The sequence below is a fragment of the Oryzias latipes genome, chromosome 7 (assembly GCF_053564925.1).
Source record: "Oryzias latipes strain Hd-rR chromosome 7, Olatipes_Hd-rR_3.1".
NCBI lineage: Eukaryota > Metazoa > Chordata > Actinopteri > Beloniformes > Adrianichthyidae > Oryzias > Oryzias latipes.
The window spans coordinates 871,260-890,070 of NC_136243.1; the positions used below are offsets into that span (position 1 = coordinate 871,260).

Consider the following 18,811-nt stretch of genomic DNA (forward strand, 5'->3'; position numbering starts at 1 on the left):
CTTCCCTGGTGGGGGGTACGGGCCCCTTTGCAACGGCGGCCGTGTCCCCGGGGTGCCGGCTTCCTGGGCCCGGCGGTGCTCTCTCCGCGCGGTGGGGGGGTTCACATTACATCTGAGCCGGGGGTGTCTGGTCCCTGGGGGGTGGGTTCTGGTCCTTGCTCCTGGGTGCTGGGCCCCGCCAAATTTCCAACTGTGGCCGAGCCTGGTCGGGCCATATTTACAACACCCCTTGTGGGCCCTCTTTTTTTCCCCGGGGTTCCCCCCTCCTGTTGCTTTATGCTGCTTCATGGTTTTACCCCCCTTCCCCTCCTATTATCACCCCCTACCCCCCCTCTCTCTAACGTCCCTCTCTCTTCTTCCCCTCTTTCCTTTTCCGTCCGGTCCAACACCAAAGATTTTCAGACATGATTGAAATCAATAAAGTTTGGCCTCAATTACAAAAGGGGTTTATTCAGACATACCTTTGGTTTGTCTGAAGATTAATAACCCCTCTTGTTAAAGTAAAATATGTCCAACACAAGAGGCCCTCAGCTCTCATCTGTCTGCCCAGCTGTTGGACAGGACAAGTTAAAAAAAAAAAAAAAAAAAAAAAAAGATTGAGAAAACAACGGGACTCGATGCCTAGGAGGTGGATAGACTCATGATGGTGATCCAGTGAGACACCTGTGAGGTCCTGAGTCAGAAACTGGATCTGCCTTGATCCCGGGGACCATCTGTCTAGTGCTTTGACTGCCACCCGGGCGTCAGAAGTAACCAAAGGGGGAACGTTGTCGACAGGCTGACAGGGGCAACTGAATATCAGAATTGTGTCAAAAAAGCCAAAGCCCAGTATTTTTCGGACTTCACCTCCACAGGGATGCCCGCAGAATTTTCTTTTTAGGGGTGGCCACTGGGTGGGCAGAGCAAAATGCAGGGTGGCCAAGGGATGTCATATCAATTATGCACAACAACAAACATTCACACACTGTGCGGAAAAGTTTGTGCTAATGCTTATAAGAGTTTTTGATCTGCGATGTTCCTAGAAAACAGTATAAATACAATTGTCTTCTAAGATCCTAAATAAAAAGTCTAAATAAATTTTAGTCATTCAAGTTGTGTGTCTGCCACTAAAAATTGGCTTTAAGTTTAGCATAAACCTGCATTTATATAACTGAATCCAGAGTCTGGTGCTCATGTGTAGATTTAATGGTCATAGACAGTGTTATATTGGATTTAACACTAGAAAGTCCAGGATTTTTCACTCCCCCTGCAACGTCCAGAACACAGCCAAATGGCTGGGTGGCTCAAAATGACTAATTCAACAGCCTACAATTAGCCACCTTTCATTTGTAAATGCACCACTAACTACCTGATCATCTGGATGAAGACTGGACAATGTCTGGACAATGTCAATGACTGGACAACGCAGCGCCCCAGCCCGCCCCACACAGGCACCGGACCCGACCCCCCAACCAACGGAGCCCCCACCAACCCCCGCCGGCCACCGGAGGCCCCGAACCCCACCCCGAACCACGGCAGAAGGGCAAGGAGCGGCGACGACCAGGCCCCCCACCCCCTAAGTCACGGAGTTAGCTATGGGAGACCAGAGAGACTGAATTCTTTCAAAGTTATTTGAACTTTGGGCTGACATTTTTTCCAAGCTGATTTGATCAAGCAGGAGATTTCTGTGTTGACTTATATTTATATTTTTCTTGTTTTTCCAATTTATTAAAATATTTTTTGTAGCAATACAAAGAGTTATGAAAATGATAGATACTAATCCTCCTTCTATATCAATGGCACTCATGTCACCAAGCACACAAAGTGACGGTGAAGCTGTGATTATGTGCAGAACCACAGTGCGTGCATGTAACTGTCGGGTAGATTACTGTCACAGTGCTCGCAAATGTCTGAGTTACTGAGACCCATCTTGAACATCCTCTGTCCAGTGTAGTAAATTCTGTGTGGAGTTTTAAAATGGATTAACTGCAGATTTGGACTTTTTGTCAGTTTAAAGGTGTTTAGACAAAGTTCTGACCAGAAGCTTTCATCTGTGCTGATGCTCAAATCTGCATCCCATTTTGTTGTCGGAAGGGAAATATATTTTATTCATTGAGAAATAATCAGAGTGGTAACTACATCTGGTAGCTTTAAATCGTTGTCTCTGTATTTAAACTTTTTGGTAATAATTGATTTAAGTTGCTGATATTCCAAGAAGTTATTTATTCCATGTTTGTCTTGAAGTTCCTGGGGAGTTATGAATCTTTTATCAATAATTACGTGCTTTAGTTGTTTTATGCCCCATGCTTGCCAAGCTGGGAAGTGTATCATTTTTTTGTTTATAAGGATGTCTGGGTTGTTCCAGATGGGTGTCATTTTGCACGGTTGAATTGACGATTTTGATATTTTGAGAAATTCCCACCAGGCTGTTAAAGTGGCGTTTATATTAATACTTTTGAAACAATCCTGTTTTTTAACTGTTTGGCTAATAAATGTTAGATCTGACAGGTTGATCTTTCCACACAACGTCTGTTCCAAGTCTAACCATGAGTTTGATTGTGGATTGTTTTCAACCATTTTAAGATGTATTGTAATCTATTTGCAAGAAAGTATTGGTGGAAGTTAGGTAATTCTAAGCCTCCACAGCTTTTTGCTGATTTTAAAGTTTTTAAACTAATTCTTGCAGGTTTATTGTTCCATAAAAAGCCTGATATGGATGAGTCTAATGTTTTGAACCATTTTAGTGGCGGTTGTGTGGGAATCATTCAGAAGAGATAATTAACTATGGGTAAGATTTCATTTTAACCGTGGCTACCTTGCCCATAAGGGACAGAGGCTGTTAGGCACCGGGGCCAGGGTGGCTTGTTTTGTTTCAGTTCACTTACGGTTTTATTTTGACATTTCCGGTTACTGGTTCCTCATCACACTTGTTGTCTTTACGTTCATTCATTGTTCGCACCTGGTTACGCACCTGTTTCCGATTCACTGTTGTGTATATATTCTGTGTGTTGTCCGGCACTTATCGCCGGATCGTTTTGATTACTACTTCGAATTCGAGTTTGATTATAATTAAATCTTTGGTAAACCTACCTTCTGGCATCCTGCGCTTGTGTCCAAACACCCACCCTGACATTACGATCCAGCCATCATGGACGCAGTGGACGCAAATCCCCCCCGAGCGGATCTCGGCAACCCGGAGTGGGTCATCCGCCAGCAGGATGAGCAGCTTTGTTTCCTGCGTAGAGGCATGCTGGAGATGGCCGATCGCCAGGAGCGACAGCTGACGGAACTCTGCAGCCGCATCGACCGCCTAGCTGAGCAGGTTCAGCAGCCTTCACCATCCCACTCGCTTTTTCCTTCCTCCTCCTCATCGGCTCAGGTGTCGCCAGTCCAAACTACTCCGGCTCCCGCTGTGCAGCTTGCCCGACCAGAGAGGTTTTCCGTTGGCTCCGGGGATTGCAGAGCTTTCATCACGCAATGCGAGCTGCATTTTGAACTACACGCCTCTGCCTTTCCGACGGATCGATCCAAAGTGGCCTTCGTGATCTCGCACCTCACGGACAGAGCAGCATCGTGGGCCACAGCGGAATGGCAACGAGGAGCCCCCACCTGCGTTTCTCTGCCTGCCTTCCTGGAGGCTTTTACCCAGGTGTTCCAGCACACGAAGCCAGGGAGAGAGGCGGCCCGAGCGCTTATGCAGTTGAGACAGGGGTCTCGGCGGGTGGCGGATTACACCATCGAATTCCGGACTCTCAGTTCTGAGAGCGAGTGGAACCCTGCTGCTCTTACGGACGCCTTCCTGGAGGGTCTTTCCGAGGAAATGAAGGACCATCTCGCGCCACTGGACATTCCATCGTCCTTGGAACCTCTGATAGCCCTCGCTATCAGAATCGACAACCGCCTGCAGGATCGCAGACAGGGACGGCGGACTGTGTGTCCCCGTTCCGCAGAACGTACCGAGGACTCTTCTTCCCGCTCCCCTCATACTCTTTTTGTTACCTCCACAGAACCTCCTGCACCCCTTTCGGAGGAACCTATGATTTCCGTTCGTCATTAAGAGTGGGCACACTGACGAGTGGAGGCCAAGCGCCCACTATTTCTAATCCTGCCTCGTTTTTATTGGAGGTCTATGTTGTGTTTAAGACTGGGGGGGTCCCTGTTCGAGCATTGTTAGATTCTGGGGCAGAGCAGAATCTCATGGATGCCGAGTTGGCCAAACAGGCCGGTTTTTCTACTGAGTTACTTCTCCGTCCGTTACAGGTCAGTTCTCTTAATGGAGAGATTGTCTCCACTATTAACCGTGTCACTGAGCCAGTCCACCTCATTGTTTCTGGTAATCATCATGAGTTAACCCGGTTTTATTTCTTTAAATCTTCTCTTAGTCCTATTGTTTTGGGGTTCCTCTGGCTCTTGACACATGACCCCATCATCGACTGGTCCACTGATCGCATCACTTGTTGGAGTGACTTTTGTCATGAAACCTGTTTGCGCTCGGCTCGGCATCCGGGAGTTGACCCCGAGGTCCCAGTCGGGCAGCCGTCCTCACCTGACCTGTCTATGGTGCCCCCCGAATATCATAACCTGGGGGAAGTTTTTCTAAGGATCAGGCTCTCTCGCACCTGCCTCACAGGCCCTATGACTGTGCCATTGAGTTACAGCCCGGAGCTGCGCTCCCTAAGAGTCATCTCTATAGCCTGTCAAAACCGGAGAGGGAGTCCGTGGAGTGGTACGTGGCTGATTCCCTCAGGTCGGGCCTGATCAGACCGTCCTCATCGCCTGTGGGGGCGGGTTTCTTTTTTGTGGGGAAGAAGGACGGTTCCTTACGGCCCTGCATTGACTATTGGGGTTTGAACGCCATTACGATCAAGAATCGTTATCCTCTCCCCCTAATGAACTCTGCTTTTGAGTCACTGCAGGAGGCCAGGGTATTCACCAAGCTGGACTTACGTAACGCCTATCACTTGGTGCGTATCAGGGAAGGTGACGAGTGGAAGACCGCCTTCAACACTCCACTCGGAAACTATGAGTACTTGGTGATGGCCTTTGGTCTGTCCAATGCCCCTGCAGTGTTCCAGGGACTCATTAACGACGTGCTCCGGGACTTCATTCATCGTTTTGTGTTTGTATACAGCGGCTGCTGGAGAACAAACTGTTTGTTAAGGCTGAAAAATGTGAATTTCACTCCTCTTGTGTTTCTTTTTTGGGGTTTGTCATCGCAGGAGGGGAGGTGCCACCCGATCCTGCCAAGGTAACGGCGGTTGTGGATTGGCCCACCCCTACTAACCAAAAACAATTACAACGGTTTTTAAGGTTTGCTAATTTCCTGCGTCGATTCATCCGCAATTTTAGTTCTGTTGCTGCACCTCTCATGAGTTTGACCTCAACTTCCTCTGTGTTCCAGTGGACAGAGGATGCCGAGGCGGCTTTTGTTAAACTTAAACATTTGTTCACCACCGCGCCTGTCCTGGTCCAACCCGATCCCTCCAACCAGTTTATTGTAGAGGTTAACGCTTCTGATATTGGGGTAGGTATTAACACGTCCTAAAGCTCTGGAGTTGTTCCATCTGTCTGTAACCCTTGTGCTATCCTAGGCACTTAAACGTTGGGAGTTGGGTCATCTAGACCCACTAGACAGTGCTCTGAACCTTTTTTCTTCAATGATTTGTGATTTTCACTGGTGTCCATGGATTACATGAAATCTTTCCACCTTTATCCACCTTTGGGGCGGCCGTGGTGCAGCGGTAGGGCGGTCGACCCATGATCGTAAGATTGCAGGTTCGATTCCCGCCTTGCACGCCCATGAGTCGAAGTGTCCTTGGGCAAGACACTGAACCCCACCTTGCCTCTGGTGGTAGGCGGGCACCTGTGTTTGGCAGCGGAGCGGCCACCAGTGTGTGAATGTGTGAGTGAATGTGCGTGTGACTGGGTGAATGGGTCTGTGACTGTAAAGCACTTTGTCCTTGTAGGAAGAAAGGCGCTATATAAGTATACGCCATTTGTCATGGTAGGTAGAACACGTCAATGTAAGGGTGGGGTCATCTAACATGCTGTGATTAAGCCTCTTCTTAATAAACCTCACTTTGACACCTGTTTTATTTAATTTTAGACCTGTTCCCCATTTGTCTTCTTTATCCAAGTTATTAGATAAAGAAGACAAGATTGGCTTACCTCAAAGTCTTTCCAACACAGGCCTATTTGGGGAAAACACACTCTAGCTGCTAATGAAGTCCATCAGCCTAGGCTACAGACGGAGAAGTCAAGGCTTGTCCTTGAGCTGAGAGACTCAACCGACCCTTTCGTAAGAAACACCAAGGCTCCTGTCCAAACCAGACGCAAATGGAAGGCAGAAGAGGCCATCGAACAGGCCAGATAGAGTAAGCACAACGAAGTCATGGGAAGGATGCAGTCAGGTAGAGCCAACTTAGGCTTGGGAACAGCCCCCAAGTTCTAGTCCAAAGCAACAAGAAGGGAGAGGAAGGAGCTGATGATTGAAGAGGTGACCAGGAGCGAGGAAAATCAATACAAGATCAATGCACTCAGCCAGCCAAAACAAGGGCGATAAACAACATGGGAAGGCGTGGTCGACAGGACCATCAAGTGGTCCGACATATGGAAGATGCCTCAAGCAAGGCTGAGCTTTCTCATCCGGGCCACCTACGACACCCTACCAGCAATCTGAGTCAGTGGTTTGGCTCAGAGGAAAACTGCCAATCTCCCCAAGTTCCCCCCAGAGATAACTACTGCCTCTCTGTGACCAGACATCATCCTGTGGTCCTCTGCAGCCATAGCACTAACCCTGGCAGAGCTCACAATCCCTTGGGAGGGAGGAATGGAGGCTGCATTCGAAAGGAAAAAGGACAAATACACTGAGCAGCTATCTGAGCGCCGAGATGCTGAGTAGGTTAGTGTAGAATCGCCACTGACTAACCTCTTCTATTTGTAAAGTCATGGGACAAATAAAAGAAAGGCTGAAAAAAAGTGCTTTGAAGAGAATGACAAAGTGGGTTCAAAGAAGGGAAACCCAGTCTTGATCAAGCATTTTGATCCAGAGCACAAGACTTCCAAGTAAATATAGAGTTTTGTAGCAGTTTTTTTTATTAAGAGCGAAGGGAGGGTTTATTGATTAAATTCTGAAAATTGGGATTATGGGGGAACATGTGTAACTGGAAAAAGTTAAAGAACAATTGAAGTTAAATAGGTGGAAACTATTCCTCATAGGTTAACATTGAAAGTTTAAACCTAATACGATGTGTAAGCATTCAGTTCCTGTTTTCAATAATGATACATGAAATGCTTCATTAGATAGAGAGTGGGAAGAGTACCTTTCTTTTTTTCCTATTATGGTGCTATTTGGAAGAGGGGCAAAACATTTGAAATATGTGATTAGTAATGAACAAAAGTAAGAATCAAAAAAGGCAGAAAAGTGGTAATTTAGGTGGGGATTTAAGTTTTCAGTGGAGAAAACAAAAGTCATATAAGAAGAAAATAGGACATAGTAGACAATTAACAGGTTAAAGAAAAAAAGAGTTAAGCAGTTTAAATACATAGGATTAATGTTTTATGAAAAACTGACTTGAACTATTCATATTACACATGTAATAGATAAATCCAAAAAGATACTTATTATAATGAGATGGTTAGTAGGCAGAGAATGGGGCACAGGTAGGCTATTATTGAAAAAGATTCAAATACGGGGCTTATTGGGGCAACAATCATGGTAGCATTCTTCTTGGATCAGCAACAAAGACTAACCTTTGCAACTTGAGTGTTTGATTTTTTTACACCTGTAGCCAGGCCAAGTGAATAGGACACCTGATTCTGATCATTTGGGGGAGTGGATGAATACTTTTGGTAATATAGTATACTTGTACCGGGTTAAAAAAGACTTGGTGCTGTTCACTGACAGGGTGCCGGTGGAAATTGGACTACTGTGGGTCGAAGAAGGACAAGAGGAAGGCACGTTCGTATGAAGGGAAAGAAGAGGAAAGTGTTGAGGGTTAGACTGAGACACTATGACAGGAAAAGGTAAAGAGTTAGTTGACATGAGGAGAGTTCTGCAAAGGGGGGAAGGTAGGGATACCGGTCCAGGAGAAGAGGTGGACAGGTAGCAAGGCTAAAAGCTTAGAAAAGTGGTTCTTAACCTTGTTGGAGCTACAGAACCCCACCCGTTTCACATGCGCATTCACCGAACCCTACTTTAGTGTAAAATAAAATGATTTTTTTTCCAAATTCAAGACATATAGTTTTTCTACTCGTGCACAAATTGAACCGTGCAGAACAAAGCCAACATTGTGCATCAACTAACAACAAATTACATACCTGCAAATCAGTGTGACTTCTGCTGTTGCCTTTGAGAGACCAGTTCAGATATGCGGGGCTTTACCTTGGCAAGTGCTACTCTCATGTCATTTTCAGGGCAAAGTCTGTTCCTTTTCTTTGTTTTTATGTCCAGCATCCTCGAAAAGGATTGCTCACAAATATATGTTGTAACAATTGGTATAAAAACCTCCAGGGCTTTCTTGGCAATAACTGGATACTTTTCCATTTGTTGACACCAAAACGTTGAGAGCGTTGTTGTTCTGAAGAGTTGCTGTTGAACCTGGCTCTGCTGAATTTCAATGATTTCGTCGAGCTATTCATCATTGACCTCTGCTGTCTCAACATCAAACGTGAACAGCGTTCTCACCCATTCTGGATATGAGTCTTGTGCAGGGAAGTATCTGTCGAAAGACTTTGCAAGCTCATCTAAGTGCGTGGCAATTCCTTGTTTCAGTTCCATGGGTACAGAAATTTCACCAATTCCAGACACATCTTCGATCTTACTTACACAGTTGTCAAGAAGGGGAAAGTTTGAGAAATTATTGTTCTCTGTTCGTCGTTTCCATAATAGTAGCTTTTTCTGAAAAGCCTTCAGGTTTTCTTCTGCTTCCATGATGTTGACTCCACCCCCCTGCATCTGCTGATTAAGGTGATTGAGAGCTGCGAATATATCAGGCATAAAATGAGAATGAACTCAGATTTTTTGAAGCAATCTGCATGACAATGTTGGTGCTCTTCCAAAAACAAGGCTAATTCCACACGCAAGGCAAAAACACGATTGAGATAACCACCGCACATTAGAATGGTACATTAATACCTCAAATTCAGCGCCCATTTCTTTGCACAGCTCACTGAAGATGCGGTGCCTCAGAGTACTATTTCGCACATAGATCACACATTCCACTACAGTTTTTAATACTTCTGCCATTTTTGGAGGCAAGGTTTTTGTTGCCAACGCATGCCTGTGCAGAATACAATGTGTTACAACTATGTGTGGTGCACCGGCGTTTACTAGCGCGCCAAAACCAGACTTTCTTCCCAGCATGACTGGAGCTCCATCCGTACAAACTACAGAGACCATATCCCAAGAAAGCTTATTGTCTCTGCAGAAGTCATCCACAAGCTTCTTTACATCAGCAGCCTTACTTGTTGTTGTAAGAGGCTTACAAAATAAAAACTCTTCTTTTATCATGTCGTCTTTCACATACCGCACAAAAACAGCAAGCTGGCTTAGGTTAGCAACGTCTGTGGTCTCGTCAAGTTGAAGGCTGAATTTTGCCGGGCTTGAAATCAGATCGGCGACTACTTGAGCCAAAATGTCATTACTCATGTCCCCTATTCTGTCGCTGATCGTGTCATTTGAAAGAGGAATTTGGGATAATTTACCTTCGGCCGCTGTTGTTCCGAGTATCAGATTCGCCATTTTTAACGCAGCTGGTTTTACCAGTGTTTCACCAATGGTGTGTGGCTCGCCCTGCTTTGCGATGAGGTACGCAACTTCATATGATGCTGTGAGGATCGGTTTGTTAATGGGAACAAATCCAAGAGCAGGCAGAGTGGCCTTATCATCAAATCTGGCTCTCTTCACCTTGAATTCAGCAAGCGTTGTGTTCTTATATTCTCCATCTCCATGCAGCTTCTCAATGTGTTCCTTTAGTTTTGCCGGTGCGAGGTTGGAGTTGCTCAACTTGGCATTGCAAATCATGCAGATAGGACGCTGACTTCCATCCAGTTCCGTGATACATGAGAATCCATATTGTACATATTCGTCAGACCACTTTCTTTTTTTGCTCGACATAGTTTATATGAATTAAAATATGAAGAAAGTAATTACAAAGATGTACTTCGACAACATTCACACGTTGGATCACTCCTGATTGCGCTTAATTCCTCGCAGCACTGATTGGCCAAGCAATGTCACATGATCAATTGCAGCCAGTGACGGCCAAACGGGGCATACCATTGTGTGCAGACATGATGAGTCGGTGTGTCTTAACCTCCGCGGCAGAGGCTCCACCGAACCCCTGAGACCGACTCACCGAACCCATAGGGTTTGATCGAACCCAGGTTAAGAACCACTGGCTTTGAAGCAGGGTTCAATTTGTTCTATCATGGTGCAGATGGGAAGACAAATGGAGTTATCTTAAAGGAAAAAAAAGAGTGTTAGAGTGGTGAGTCTGGAGATGAAATGGAAGGTGTGATGTTTAATGTTGTAAGTGGGTATGCCCCAGAGGTGATTGTTGTGGAGCAGGAAGTAACAAAGATAAGGGATAAGGGTAAGGGGGCAGTAAAGATTATGAAGGGTGGAAAGGCACTTGGTCCTTTTGGAGGTAAGGCGTTTTTCCTTACTGAGAAGGAGGGTCTAAGGGTAGGGATACCCAGTTTCACTTAGTCTGTTTAGTTTAGGCTAGCCATTTCCTATTCTATTTTGCAACTGATTTCATGTTCTTATACAATTACTGGTTATAGTCCATTGGCAAAATTCTTCTCTAAGAGTTCTGGTACATCGCCTGTCCATCCTGGAAGAGGAACCCTCCTTCCGAGGTTTGTCCCCCCCCCGGATTTTCATTTATTAGGAGTTTTTCCTTACCAAGAAGGAGGGTCTAATTGAAGTGAGCAAATACATTTGGTAATATAGTGTTTTACTGGTCTAATTTGCATATTTGTCTTGGCAAAGATTTCACGTCAAATACCCTTCCTGACACAACGCTCTGTATTTATCTGGGCTAAGGACCGGCACAATGAGACCCCAGCTTGTCCACACGCTTTTTTATAAGTTATTCGATATAATACAATAATAACTTATTGTAAATACTTGTTATATTGTCAAATTGGAAGACACTATTTAATTCTGGTATTTTAGAAGCTATTTTTTACGTTTAAAGCTATAGGTGTAGTTATAGTAAAGTGACAAGAGTAGAAAAATAAATCCAAGATGGAAACACTAATTTACCCAAAAAGTGTTTTTTCAAATGTTTGAGGGACTGGATATTTAAGATAAATAAGGTGATGGCTACCCATCATGTAGTGTGACAAACACAAACGTCTGTTAATTTATTCTATAAAAAAAAACACAAAATGCACTAATTTTTTAGAAATAATTGTGAATTTCATTATTACATAGACATTTTTTGTTTTTTTTTTATCATTTTAAAATCCTTATCAGTCCGTTAAACGGAACACTGCTTTTTTGATGGTGGTGGGGGTGTCCAAGGAGGGGGGTGATCCTGGCAGATGCGGTTCTGCAGCAGCAGGGGTCGCTCGCCACCCCTCAGGAAACTGCAGAAGAAGAGACGAGCATGGGGATGAAGCCACAACAAAGAGGTTCAAACGGATTCTGGTGAGGAGCAACGAGCGAAACCGCGCGCATTCATGGTGGGTCCATGTGCTCCTACCGGTATCCGAGCCCGGTTCGTGACATCAGGAGAAAGTGACCGAACCCCCGCGCAAAAAGCTTTACTTCACAGATAATAGATCGAGTACAGACATGATAATGATCCCGGACTGTCTGCTGCGAGCCGTCTTCATGTTCATCTCTGACTCTCCGGTCTTTATTTGTTTGTTTTTTAAATTGAACTTACTTGAGAGGTCTTGTTCTGATTCTATTGTGACGTCACGTCAGAGTCCGGAGGGAACAGATTCCGACCCCAAAGAATCCGGGGCTTGTGGGTGGGGGTGGGGGGTAGCACCAAGATCAGGATTTTCCAGATTACCCGGAACGAGTCGCGCATCTCTTGGTGTCCAAGATGCAAAAAATTTAGACTAGATTTTGTTGCCATGGAGATTATTTCATGTGACGTCACTGACTAATTTACTAAAATAAACAGCACTAAAGCAGATAAGCTAAATATAGGAATGGAATAGAGGTTTATTTTGATGTTCCCCTGGTCCATCATACATCACATTTTTAAGATTGGAGCGTTTAGTTAAAATCTTTTCCTCCCAGCTGCGGTGATTTCTGTTTACTGCTCTGGGGGAGGAGCTGACATGTTAATCAGTTTAAACAAGAGATCACTTTGGCCATCCATCCAGCTTCAGCAGCCCCTGAAATCCTTTAGGGGTCAGGGAGGCACTGGGGCCAACCCAGCCACTGTTGGGGAAATGGCAGGTTGCACCCCGAACATGTTGCCTTCTGCTGCAGGGCCACACACTCACACATAGGGGCAATTTAGAGTCCCCAATTCATGTGACTCATGTCTTTGGTCTGTGGGAGGAAGCCAGAGTGTCATGGAAGAAACCCACGAGACATGAGGAGAACATGCAAGCTCTGTACAGAAAAGGTCCCAGCTGGGATTTGATTCAGGACTTTTTCCCTGTGAGGTCAGAGTGCCAACCACTACTGTGAAGTGAATTTGGCCAGTTAAATTTAAATCACTAATTCTTGAGAGTCAGGACAAAATACACTCAGAAAAATGAAAAAGAAAAGTTTACACTATATTGATAAAAGTTACACATTAATGTTGATAAAGCTGTGTGCTGTTTAATCATGTAAAAGGAGGATGTTAAAAATATTTAAATCAAATTTCTATGTTCCTTTGAATGACCTGGTTTATGTAATCTTCATCAGACACATTCAAAGTAGAGATTTATAATTGCCCTACAAGAATCTTAAGTTCTGATATATGTTGTGAGGAGCTTGGAAGGGTGTGCAACAGAAGCAAGTTGAGAGTGAATGCAGGGGTTGACATAGCCCAGAAATTTGCATAGCCCAGTAGTTTTTGAAAGTTACTGGCCCGACACCGCGCACAGCGTGCCCAAGCGACGGACGCCGCTGCTCCCCCGGAAAATTTTAATATGGTGCATTCTGGTGACATCTAGCACTTATTTATACACTTTTCAATGACTGAAAATAGAGCATATCAAACTTAAATCTGCTCTAGTCTGTTTCAGATTTTTTGAAGAGAGCGCTGCAGTGTAGTAGGTAACACTAGTTAAGAAGTTTTCATGCTGCTTCTAATCACTGCTATATCACATCTGTTCGTAATCAATAGTTAAGAAGTTTTATTTACTTTTTTCCTCTGACTGCCTTGAGGATCTGCTTTTTGTTACTGTTGCAAAGTTACATTTGCTTTTTAGATCCTTAATTATTGTTATGTTTTTCAAATCTGCAGAGTTACTTGTTTAAAGTTGCAAAGTTACATTTACTTTTTAGTTACTTTAGTTACTTAATTAAATTAAATAATTGAAAAATTAAATAAAATTAAATTACTGAGATAATTTAGCTTTTGACTAGAAATACTTACTGCTTAGATTGTTGTAAAGAAAAACAAAATGAAGTACTTTGACATTATACTGCATTTGAGTCTGATATTCAGGTATTTGGAGTTGCCTTTGATTCTCTGACATTACAGCATAAATCTTGGTGCAGGGGTGCTCACACTTTTTTGGCGTGTGAGCTACTTTTGAATCGACAATGTCTTAAAGACTTACCTATATAATATATATATATTATTTAATATATATATATATATATATATATATATATATATATATATATATATATATATATATATATATATATATATTAAATATATATTAAATACTATGAGTACATGTTTGTTTATTAGTTACATGTTTATTTGAACATTGTTGTTTATATACTGATGATTAAGAACTACACAGTAAGATTACACAACGATACTTTTGTATTAACAGATTAGGCGTTTTATTACAAAGGCAGAAAGCAGCGACTATCATACGTCATGCTCTGTTGTAAACCGTGCAATAGGGGGAGAATCATGGCATTTCAAAGGCGCTGCTAGCTCCGTACGAAGCGTGTGCCACGTAAAAAACAGCTTCCTTAATGAACTCGTATTTATCGGGCGAGAACTGCAGAGGTGATAGCAGGAAGAGACACGCGGGGCGGCTTCAATAAACACTACGGTTGTCCAGAGTGATCTTCTGCCGGGAACTTGACGTGCAGCGGGGCAGAAAGCAGAAAGAGACTTTCTGATGACAGAGATTTTGCGCTTACTGTTTTTAAACACGTATGTGTAGTGACGTATGTATCAGAGGATTGGCCAATCTACATGTCAATCAAGTCCCGTACTTCTCAGTGAGGATTTTGATTGGCTTGTGGATTTTTAAGAAGTACATTTTTTTTTTAAATATTTTCTGGCCCGCGATCTACACTCATGTCCTCGAAGATTGACCGGTCGATCGCGATCGACATAATAAGCACCCCTGACTACACGTTTTCGCAAAATATACTTTATTGAAAAAGGTGAAAAATATATTAACCGTTAGATATTGTAGTGGCCCGAGCGGACAAGTGAAAAATAAAGTCTTGTGGTCCGTACTGCTTGAGCGAGCTGGACCGGGCCAGCGGACAAATGGCTATGTTGAGCCCTGGAATGTGGAAAAGAGTAAGGTGATGAGGTGTGCGAGGTTAAAGAGTGAACGTAGATTGAATGTGGCATTAAATGGGGAGTTGTTGGAAGAGGTAGAGTGTTTTCGGTATTTGGGGTCGTGTCTCTGTGTGGATGGTGGAATAGGGGGAGAGGTAGAGTTTAGAATGATCGAAGTACGAAAGATATGGGGGGGAATGAAGAGAGTCTTTGAATGTAGGTCACTGGGAAAGGATGCGAAAAGGAGATTGTATGAGGATGTGGTGTGCCTGCAGCGTTATATGGAGCTGAAACGTGGAGTCTGAAAGTGGTGGAAAAGCAGAAGCTGAATGTAGCTGAGATGAGATGTTTGAGGAGTATGTGTGGTGTGACGCGTATGGATCGTGTGAGAAATGAAGTTATCCGAGAGAGAACTGGTGTGACGCGAGAGTTGGCTTATAGAGCAAAGCAAAAGGCACTGGGATGGTTTGGACATGTTGAAAGAATGGATAGGGAGCGTTTGGTGAAGAGGGTATACGAATCTGATGTGAGAATGAGAGGAAGACCACGAATGGGATAGACAGAGAGTGTGAAAAGAGCGCTAAATGCAAGAGGGATGACTGTGGTGCAGGGGAGAGAGGCTGCTCAGGACAGGGATGGGTGGAGAGAGTTTGTGTATGAATGAATGGATGGGTGTGATAGAGGTCTGGGGCTTCATTTATAAAACTTTTCGTAGGATTTGCATCAGAAGTGGCATACGGATGAAACATAGGACGTGCGTACGCACAGAAATATTCGGATTTATAAAACCTAAGGGCTTTTTCCCTTAATAAATCACAATCAATTCTAAATGTAGCGCAGCTTTTGCGGCTTCATGACACGCCCATATTTGCCCATAGATAGTCCGTGAAACGCCGACATGTTAATATTCATTGATTGCGAAATCATGGCAAACACAGAGAGGAAATCAAAAAACGTAACTTCACTCAATGTGAAGTAGAAGTTATTGTTGGCGAGGTGGAAAAGAGGAGAAAAATGTTGTTTGGAGGGTACAGTGTGGGCATTACTAATGCCAAAAAGGCACTTGAGTGGCAAACGGTGGCAGACGCCAGGAATCCTAGTGTTGTTAGGACTTGAAGTGGGACTGGCACGGCGTGGTTCCTCCGAGTGCTCCTCTGTAACGCCGGGCCCAAAAGCCTGCAGAGGTCCACCAGGACGGCTCGAGGAACTCGGAACCGGCTCATAAGCCACTCGTCCTCGTTTGCCAGCAAGTTTTCTTGCTGTCTAAAGATGCGTTCAATCCGAATTCTTCCATGATGGGGCATTTTATTTCCCTCCATTTAATTGCATCTGACAAGCTACAGATGTCGGTAATAATCGACGTGGAAATGGTAAATTGTTCTATCTATCTATCTATCTATCTATCTATCTATCTATCTATCTATCTATCTATCTATCTATCTATCTATCTATCTATCTATCTATCTATCTATCTATCTATCTATCTAAGACGAGAATATCAGTTTTGTACATTATTTCGTTCTGTTAACTATATTATTTATGAGAATGAATTGCACTACATGCCAATATTGCAGAACATATTTCACTTTTATTTTTGCAAAAATGTGTTCATTTGAATTTCTGTTGTAATTTTCGTTTGATTTTTTTGTCTGTTTCACTGCTGATCGATCAAACGGGTGTTCGTGTAGGCTGTTAATTGTAAGACTTGCTTTGTCATTTTCACTTTCACGTGTTTCTTCCATCTGCAGACTTGAATTTCTCATCTCACCCGTTTTTGTGCGTACGCCTGGGTGAGAGCTTGCGTGAAGGACTGCAAATTTTCCCGTCAAGTTTGCTTTTTATAAAAATCAATTATTGCGTAGAAAGTGGCGTACGCCTTCTTTTGTGCGTACGCAACGTTTATAAATGAGGCCCCTGGTCTTGGTATGAAGCGGCAAGGGGAAACCAGCTTTGTCTGGTTTCCCCAGACCAGGCCTTAGACCAGTCACACACACACACACACACGCACACACACTGAAGGAGGAGGGTTGGGGGAAGAGAAGGAGGGAGGGTAAGAATGTGTGCCCTGTCTAGGCTACCCCATCTTGGTGGGACACAGCGTGGGTATATAGATAGATAGATAGCATAAGAGTTGTCTAATGCTAATAATAAATAATAAAATAAATAATAAAATCAAAACCAAATTCTCAAGGATGTAAGTGAACATGGTTTTGCCTGATTAAATTTATATTTATTAAAAATGTGATGGTCTGGATGAAAGCAGAGGACACATATTTGATAGGCCAATTTCTATGGAAAATATTTTTATATTTTTATGATATTTATTGCTTTAGACATTTTTAATCCTTATATTTAAATCGACACAAAATAATAACATGCAGCGTCAAACAACTTGTTATTTATCTACGCAATAACACCCCCCAAAATTAATGATCTTTGCTAAAACACAACACCTGTATTCACAACTCCTTTACAACTAACTTCTTTATTATATCAATCATATATAATTTTTATTATTATTATGAAGAAGACTTTTCTATGAGGGACATGTTTTGTCCCAACTCTCAAGAATCAGTGAAAACATGAAAATGTACTTTATCTTGGTCCTGCATGTTTCCTCAGAAAGGTTCATGACATGTCACTATCAGCTGTTTGTGGACAAATCTGTCAGGGGATTCCGAATGACCACGCCTTCGTCTGTGAGGTTGTTTTGCCCAGAAAAGAGTATCCCAAGAAGACAGCGACTTGTCTGTCCCCCACGTTGGGGGGCAGACAGACTTCTTAATAGAAGTCTATAGGAAGTGAATGCTTCCAATTATTACGTGGAAGGGGGTACGTGGGTCTTATTTACTAGGGGTGTAACAATACGCTAAAATTTCAATTCAGTTCGATTCAGAATTTCATAGGGCTCGGTTTGGTATACAGTAAACCCTTGTTTTTCGCGGGGGTTACGTTCCAAAAAGAACCAGTGATGGGCAAAATCCGTGAAGTAGAAACCTCTATTTTTTATATTTATAATTATTATACAATTATACATTGATAAGGAAGAATAAACAGGCTCAAGCATTTGTTCCACAAATAAAAGTACTTTAGAAACTATTTTTTCAACAAATAACTTCTATACTAAACTGTCACATAATAACTTTAATCATCAATGTGAATAGAAGGCTTCAAATTGCGGAGATTAGCCCCGCCCACCGCGACCCGAGTAATTGGATTAAATGGGAGAAATTTTAAAATGATTATGAAAAAAATACAAAGTACAGTGGGACAAATAGTGACTCAGGTGTATTTCACTGCTCTACAGACTGAGCCGCTGCATCCTGACTCCGCTCTGCAGTGTTTTCTTCTTTTGAAGCCCGAGGTGCAGCTGTGTTTGTTCAGGAAAAGAACATAGGCAGTTGTTGTCGCTCTTTTTCTATGGGTTTTAGAGAAACTCGAAATTGCAAGAGAATTTGCACGTACGTGTTGTAAATTTGGCAAGCTGTTTTACCCACGTGTACATATTAAACCGCAACGTTATTGACGCACAGGTAGAGAAGAAGCGGAGTGACTTTTTAGCCAATCAGAATGCAGAACGCAATGCACGATGCAAATCCGTGAAGTAGCGAAACCGTGAAAAGTAAACCGTGTTATAGCGAGGGATCACTGTATTTCGGTTCTGTACTGCTGTTTAACAAATCTGCCTGCTATGAACTGCTATTTTCTGAACTATTATTTTATTGTTATTTATTGTGTGTTTTTTGCTGCCGGACACCTGAATTTCTCCCTTGGGAGATTAATAAAGTTTTTATCTATCTATCTTTCTATTTTCATTATTTTTTGGTACAAAAAACTAAGTCAGAAAAAAACAAAACACACAGTTAACATTACTTCCGCCTCGGCGCAAAGTTAATACTGTGGCGGCCTGGGGGTTAGCCCCGCCTACAGCCACTAAGACTCAGGGGAAGTGTGAAATCTTGTGTGTTGAATCCTTCACCATCCCTGAAAGAGCTGTGAGGAGAAGTGACGTTCATGTTGTTACGCTGTTCGTTTGTGTTTATATTAAATGGGTTTAAATGCCAGATAAGAGATGGAGCATCTATTTCTCTGTCTACTCTCTCTCTGAGACTGTTTGAGGGCGTGAGGAGTATATGGCAAAGACAGTCAACGCAGCTAGTTAAGTA

General features: G+C 43.2%; 1 protein-coding gene and 1 long non-coding RNA gene across 7 annotated transcripts in view; one reads left to right on the top strand and one right to left on the bottom strand.

The window, feature by feature from the left end:
- LOC110013479 (uncharacterized) overlaps positions 1–12,104 on the bottom strand; it is a 33,856-nt gene extending 21,752 nt beyond the window's left edge. Inside the window, exon 1 of the long non-coding RNA XR_013657268.1 lies at positions 11,880–12,104. This is a non-coding gene — a long non-coding RNA (uncharacterized LOC110013479). The remainder of the gene's footprint in view (positions 1–11,879) is intronic.
- The window catches only part of cxxc1a (CXXC finger protein 1a), a 47,797-nt gene continuing 40,492 nt past the window's right edge, over positions 11,507–18,811 (top strand). For 4 of the 6 annotated variants that reach the window (XR_013657266.1, XR_013657267.1, XM_023957119.2 and 1 more), the window contains exon 1: positions 11,519–11,673. Coding sequence is in view for 2 of the 6 variants with exons in the window: in XM_023957119.2 (XP_023812887.1) it covers positions 11,671–11,673 (3 nt within the window). In the remaining 4 variants the exon portion in view is untranslated. Of the gene's footprint in view, positions 11,674–18,811 lie in introns of all 6 variants that reach the window. The other 2 variants (XM_023957117.2, XM_023957118.2) reach the window with 1 other exon arrangement.